Source organism: Haliotis cracherodii, unplaced genomic scaffold (assembly GCF_022045235.1).
Source record: "Haliotis cracherodii isolate W230 unplaced genomic scaffold, xgHalCrac1.p SCAF_18, whole genome shotgun sequence".
NCBI classification, from domain to species: domain Eukaryota; kingdom Metazoa; phylum Mollusca; class Gastropoda; order Lepetellida; family Haliotidae; genus Haliotis; species Haliotis cracherodii.
The window spans coordinates 14,036,897-14,044,168 of record NW_027266273.1 but is presented as its reverse complement, the minus strand read 5'-3'; the positions used below and the strand labels follow the sequence as shown (position 1 = coordinate 14,044,168).

Sequence of the window (7,272 nt, the reverse complement as noted above, 5' to 3'; positions counted from 1 at the left end):
TAAACAACAAAGATATGTATGGTCGCTCTGATAGATATATCTAACATCGACAGGCTGGTATTATGTTTATAACCAATCATGTTTCAGTGCAACAATGTGCAACAGTTACTTCCCTTGTGTGCTCCAGTGAAAGCACGAGTTACCTCCCTTGTTTGTACTTGTCATACAAGTCATTCAATCCAAATGTTGTGACTAGATAGTGATGTTTAGGTTGACCTACCGATACATACACACATCAGTTGTAGTAACAGTTACCATTAACCAACTCAACCATGTAAATTGAAATTAACAAGCACAATTTCACAGCAGATATTGTTCTTTGGCCTGGAGAGATCCGATGACAGCTCACAAAGACACATCAATTCCAGAAAAAGAGGAAATGTTGGCTTATGATTGGATCAGTACAAAATGAAAAGCCATATTGAAAATTCACGAAGCTTAGATTAAAGAAAATCAGCCCCAGGATTTGCAAGACTTACAAATATTTTGAAAAGTATTTACAAATTAATACTGGGGAAGAATTTCTACAATCTAGTTTTGAATATCAAATGAATTAAAAGAAATAGTAAGAATGATTCTGAAATGATTAAATACCCGATATAATACCCGATACCAAAGTATGTGTGCAGGGAGAGATTCAGTCTACATTATTTTCAACATTGTGCAATAAACACATGTTCAGTTTATTGACAGTTCTAGACAGGCAGATCAAATGTCAAGAATCACAACACATTTAAGGAAACATAAATTCTTTAAGTCAGATAAGGTTTAAACAAATATAAACATCAAACATTGACTGACTAAAGAGTCAATATCATCTAATTTGTTTTTACATGTTTAACCTGAAAACTAACAGAGCATCTTTTGAAATTGATGTTAGTCCGCTAGCCCAAGACGAAAAAGCTGCGTTGAGCACAAGTAAAATCCTCTCAGTCCTGGTTAACTTGTAACATTTGAGGTTATAATTCTGACCAGTTCTCAATGCTTAGATTTTCCTACAAATTGGAACTGAGATAAAACAGGAAAAAAATGTAAACATAGAAACCATTTGTGTCTTGTTCAAGCATGACCAGCTACAAACTCTGCACACTGGACTTGTCATAAAAATGAAACAAACAAATTTCAAAGGCTGCAGTGCCACAAGGAATTATTTATTAAATTTGATTCTTGTTGTTTGTCTCCTGCACACAACGTCCTCTGCTAAAATATATTGACTGTCCCCCTCGACACGGAGGTGACCCCACGTCATGGGACTGGGGGTAGGCCAGCCTACATCACATTGAGCACTCTACTCCAGTCAGATCTTCTACCGCAAATCTTCAGCAGAGAACATGCCCTGGAAAGAAAAAGATTACTACTATACAGACTTCAGCTGGTGGAGATATATGAGTGAGTGAGTGGGTGGGTGGGTTTTGGGTGAGTGAGTGAGTGAGTGAGTGGGTGAGTGAGTAGCTATTATTCAGCAGTATTTCACATGTATCATGATGTGTTAGTCCAAGGTAATGCAGTCTGAATATGTTCACAGAGGTTTATCAGATGTGAAATCCTGCATTCTATACACATATAAAGTTAAAAAGGACAAAACAAAGGGATGCAGACAATTTTTAAGCATGCTCAAGAACTAATGCTGCTATTTTATAACTTGGAACCACTTAAAATTGACAATTCTCTTGGCTCCCCATTTTTAAACCTGGGGCCCCAACCACTAAATGCTTGGAGTCCCCTGGGACACATAATCCCGGCAAATCCCTGGTTCAGGCTTCCTCTCACCTCATGAGACTGAGTGAGTCAGTTTGTGAGTGTGTGAGTTGGGTTTAACACCGCTTTTAATAGTATTCCAGTTTTATCGTGGCATGTCAGCTTAATGTGGGAGGAAAGCCCGAAGTGATGCAGGTCTAAGACGTTTACCACTTTGGTCCTGACAAACCTAGAAACATAATTGGGGCGAACCCACAATCATAGGTTTCTGGCGTGCCCAAGGGACGCAACTCTGCACAGCGAATCGCAGCGCCTTAGACAACTGGGCCATCCGTGCCCCCAACTCATGAGAGTAATCTGACTCAGAGGCCATCTTTGGCAGCATTGTAAACTGAAAAATAATTGAGATAAATAACTGCATCCTGTCGTATACCTACCTGTACAGCAAACTGGATCATACCGTTTTCAGAGTTGACAATAGGATAATCACTCGATTGTCGGGTCCAGACTCAATGATTTACAGACCGCCGTCATATAGCTGTAATATTGCTGAGTGCGGCGTTAAACAACAAACCAACCAACCAACCAACTAGGATATTGTCTGTAATGACATCACTATTTGGCAAGAAGAGCTAGCATGTTAATTTCTACCACAAGACTGCTGCTACCCACCTTGGCACGTCGCAAGATGGAATCTTTCGAAGCATCGTAGGGAGCGTCCTTGCTGGGGATCTCCAGCACAGCAGGAATGGGTTCAAGGTGAGAGTCAATCACATGACGAATCATCTCAGCAACCTGAAATACATTCAGCCCTCTTAAACCATAATGATCACATCACACTACTGTTGTTGTTGCAGTTGATTCTGGACCAGAAAGTCACTGGCCATTCTGACATGTAAAACTGACGCAACTGTAGGTGTCACTAGGATACATAATAAACTACAGTAAACTACGGGTATAACGAACTCAAAGAGACCACATTTTAGTTTGTTATAACCATAGTTGTCATAATGAGGGAGTGAGTGAGTATGGTTTTACGCCACTTTTAGCAATATTCCAGCAATATCACGGCGGGGGACACCAGAAATGGGCTTCACACATTGTACCAATGTCGGGAATCGAACCCGGGGCTTCGGCGTGATGAGCGAACGCTTTAACCACTAGGCTACCCGACCGCCCCTAGTTCGTCATAAGCATATATATATAACATATATACAGTAATGGTCGGGACCCAAAAAACAGTTCGTTACATCTGTCAGCTTCTTGTAAGCGTGTTCCTTATAGACATAGTTTATTGTAATTATCTATCAGTGAAATAACTTGAATCAACAGATTCTTATGATTTCTCAATTACATAAATCCTTGAAATATTGAGACTTTTAATCAATTTTTTTCAATGATGAAACCATCAGACCTATTCTACCCCGGATCTTCACGGGTCGCATAGACTGGTACATTCTGATGTTGTGTTAAGGTCAGTGTATGGACTGGTATATTCTGAGATTGTAGTGAGATCAGTGTATGGACTGGTATATTCTGAGATTGTAGTGAGGTCAGTGTATGGACTGGTATATTCTGATGTTGTGTTGAGGTCAGTGTATGGACTGGTATATTCTGAGGTTGTAGTGAGATCAGTGTATGGAATGGTATATTCTGAGGTTGTAGTAAGGTCAGTGTGTGGACTGGTATATTCTGAGGTTGTAGTGAGATCAGTGTATGGAATGGTATATTCTGAGGTTGTAGTAAGGTCAGTGTATGGACTGGTATATTCTGAGGTTGTAGTGAGATCAGTGTATGGAATGGTATATTCTGAGGTTGTAGTGAGATCAGTGTATGGACTGGTATATTCTGAGGTTGTAGTGAGATCAGTGTATGAATTGGTATATTCTGAGGTTGTAGTGAGATCAGTGTATGGACTGGTATATTCTGAGGTTGTAGTGAGATCAGTGTATGGACTGGTATATTCTGAGGTTGTAGTGATATCAGTGTATGAATTGGTATATTCTGAGGTTGTAGTGAGATCAGTGTATGGACTGGTATATTCTGAGGTTGTAGTGAGGTCAGTGTATGGACTGGTATATTCTGAGGTTGTAGTGAGATCAGTGTATGGACTGGTATATTCTGAGGTTGTAGTGAGATCAGTGTATGGACTGGTATATTCTGAGGTTGTAGTGAGATCAGTGTATGAACTGGTATATTCTGAGGTTGTAGTGAGATCAGTGTATGAATTGGTATATTCTGAGGTTGTAGTGAGATCAGTGTATGGACTGGTATATTCTGAGGTTGTAGTGAGATCAGTGTATGGACTGGTATATTCTGAGGTTGTAGTGAGATCAGTGTATGGACTGGTATATTCTGAGGTTGTAGTGAGATCAGTGTATGGACTGGTATATTCTGAGGTTGTAGTGAGATCAGTGTATGAACTGGTATATTCTGAGGTTGTAGTGAGATCAGTGTATGGACTGGTATATTCTGAGGTTGTAGTGAGATCAGTGTATGGACTGGTATATTCTGAGGTTGTAGTGAGATCAGTGTATGGACTGGTATATTCTGAGGTTGTAGTGAGATCAGTGTATGAATTGGTATATTCTGAGGTTGTAGTGAGATCAGTGTATGGACTGTTATATTTTGAGGTTGTAGTGAGGTTTAACAAACATTTGAGGAAATGATGGTTATGGACAGACCCCCACTTACAGTTTGGTTGATGAGAATGATGGCGATGTCATCTCGCTTCAAGAAAGACCGGAACACATCCTCTATCTCCGTGACACTTGTGTCTGTAGTGAAACCAAAGACGTACAGGTTAACATAGCACCTCAGATCTATCCATCACATAACACACTAACTGACATATGTCATTTCAGTACCACGCATGTTAAATATTCAGCATTTGCTATGAGATAATTCAGTTATTAAACTATTTATGATCAGAAAAACATAAGCGCCAATTTGGAGCAGCGTATGGTTTAGCATTAATTCAGCTGTAGACACAAACGATATTGATGTAGCATTTGTTAAAAAATTAAGGATACAACTCATTCAAAAAAAATCAAACATATCAATATTGTCATAGTGCGACTGGTGACAACAATATTATTACAAAATATTTTCATATGAGGATGAGTTTTTTCGGGGACAATTTTTACTTTCACACAAAGAAATTTATATACAATATACATACAGTATGCCAAATAATCAACAGAATTAATAGATGGCAACAGTTTTAAGACACTTTTGAGGATTGATTTCAAAACCAAGCCAAGGGAAAAGACATTCGAATCACAGAATTCCATTCAAGATTCTTATATAATTATCTCTGCCGTAACATTGTCTTGATCTCACAGTTTGTCAGAAAAGATATCATCATTGTTTCCTTGGCTTCTTATTGGAAATGAACAAGTATTAACACTCCACATTCTCTCAGAGCAATGAATGACAGTGTTCCCTCGTTATTACGCCCTTTGATATAGCGCTAACTCGGTTATAGCGCGCGGTTTAGCATGGCTCCCAAAATTTACTAACATTTTCAATGAACTCAATGTATTAGCAATTTAATGGCAGTAAGAATACATTTCACACAGTAAAGATATTGTTAATGACAATCAAAGAAATATTGTCATTTACAATAACCAGGGACAGCTTGGCCAAGTAATATGACTTACTCTTGTCAACAATCAGGAAGTTGGGGTGTCTGTGTTTGTTCATCTCCCCGATTCCGCCCAGCACGAAACCAGTGCAGGTGTCCTGGAGCAAAGGTCAAACACCAGATCAAACAACAGATCAAACATGTCTAAAACACAGGATTCCTTACAATAGAATGTTATGCAAAATGGTGAGGATGATATATGGTCTACAGAGTGAGTGAATGAGATCGGTCTAACACTGCTTTGAACAGTATTGCAGTTATATCACGGTGTGTCAGCATGATGTGGGAGGAAAGCCCGATTTGGTGCAGGTCTCAGACTTTTACCACGTTTTGGTGTAGATTCTAACACCGTTATCAAGCAAATGATGCTTGATAACGGTGTTAGAATCTACACCGAAACGTTGCCCAATCATAATAAAGAAGTTGATCATCCATAACAATTTTGTCTTAGTAACTATTATACGATGTATATATAATACAATTAATGTAAGACAATACATGAGTTTGTCTTCTTTATTTTTTGTGTGGCCGTTTTGACTATGGGTTGTGGACGTTTTGACTATTTTCTGTGGATGTTTTGACTTTACCTGTTGAGGCTGTTCTGACATGAGGCCATTTTGACCTGCTCCCTTTATCTCACTTTTATCTCTTTTCACAAATGTTGTTCTTAAAATTGAGTTATCAAGTTTCAATGATAATATACATTTGTGCCCATGTGTGTTAACCTGGTGCTAATTACCAGGAAAACAAGCACAACTTACCTATGTTTGTTCATGTGATCCCGTGCAGTGTTGACTAAAAAACTCGATTACCTAGCATAGTGTCAAGATGGATCCGTACTATTAATTAGAGGTTAAATATTTAAATTATTTTAGGTTTTCTTATCCAGAAACAACAGAATTTGGCCTCCGGGTATTGCTGGAATATTTCCATCACAGAAGTGGTGATGAAAATATTACTTTGAGTTCCTAGGTTTGACCGACAAGGTGACTTTCAACTAAAATGATTATTGCACTCGTGAACATGATTCAATGCCGGATTGTAAACAGGATCCGACATCCCAAAATATCTATGTTTATTGTCAATGTATTTTGAAATGACAAAACCAGATTATTGTTGGTCTGTACGTGTTGGAAATTCAACATGTTTTACGCAAATATGAATATAGCACTGGTGTCATGCATTACCTCATCGCCAATGACAGCTATTAGCCGTCCCCTTGCAGCTGATATCGCCATCTTGAACAATTGTGATCATGTGACTAATTGAAATATGATATACTATAATCCTCGAGAGAAGTTCCATTTATATGCTAGTGTCACCGTCTTCCAGTGGCTTGTAGCAATTATTGCAGTAATAATGATGAAAACAACTAAATAGACGACTAAACAAGCGATGGACTCACCATACTGAAAAGTCATCTTCGAGAAGAACGAGTTTTTAAAGGGATATGAACCGAAGAACAAAAAAACAAACAAATACCTCTCATTCAGGACTGAGGTGCAAAAAATATACCGAGTTTTTTTATGTAATCGAAACTGAAAGAACTGTTGTTAAATTTGATTCTCTCTATTTTCCCATCACTCATCCCTGCAACAGTTTGTAACAAGTACGATCTAATTAAATCAGATCTTAGTTCTCGCTACCGCTAAACAAAAGATCTTTGTTAAGCGGTAGCGAGAACCAAGGTCTGATTTTAATGAGATTGTAACAAGTAATCTGTTGTTGGGTAATTTTGTGTAATAGTAAATTGGTTCAGTGAAATTTGGGGTAAACAATGAATTTGTAACCACATGATCCCTTCCGTTTATGAATGCGGGTATACCCGGGTAGTAAATCTTGACTCGTCCCAACCCGTACATGAGGTGAGGTGAAATGGGGTTTAACGTCGCGACCAAGATTATTGCTTATATAGCGACGTGCATGCA

General features: G+C 38.6%; 1 protein-coding gene across 1 annotated transcript; it reads right to left on the bottom strand.

Annotated features, from left to right (window-relative positions):
- Positions 1-1,120: 1,120 nt before the first annotated feature.
- On the bottom strand, positions 1,121-6,615 carry LOC139465294 (V-type proton ATPase subunit F-like). The gene is made up of 5 exons (XM_071246976.1): positions 6,532-6,615; positions 5,361-5,442; positions 4,393-4,475; positions 2,371-2,493; positions 1,121-1,336 (listed from the first exon to the last, which is right to left on the bottom strand). The coding sequence occupies exons 1-5, from the start codon at positions 6,580-6,582 to the stop codon at positions 1,307-1,309; spliced, it is 369 nt and encodes a 122-aa protein (XP_071103077.1). The 5' UTR covers positions 6,583-6,615; the 3' UTR covers positions 1,121-1,306.
- Between the last annotated feature and the right edge of the window lie 657 nt (positions 6,616-7,272).

What these genes read in the sequence shown, in the direction of transcription:
- LOC139465294 (XM_071246976.1), bottom strand. Translation starts at nt 6,582, where the DNA reads ATGGCGATATCAGCTGCAAGGGGACGGCTAATAGCTGTCATTGGCGAT. An exon ending in TAGCTGTCATTGGCGATGAG is followed by an intron (nt 5,443 to 6,531) that starts GTAATGCATGAC and finishes CCTTTGCTCCAG; the next exon opens with GACACCTGCACTGGTTTCGT. An exon ending in CCATCTTGCGACGTGCCAAG is followed by an intron (nt 1,337 to 2,370) that starts GTGGGTAGCAGC and finishes TTTTCTTTCCAG; the next exon opens with GGCATGTTCTCTGCTGAAGA.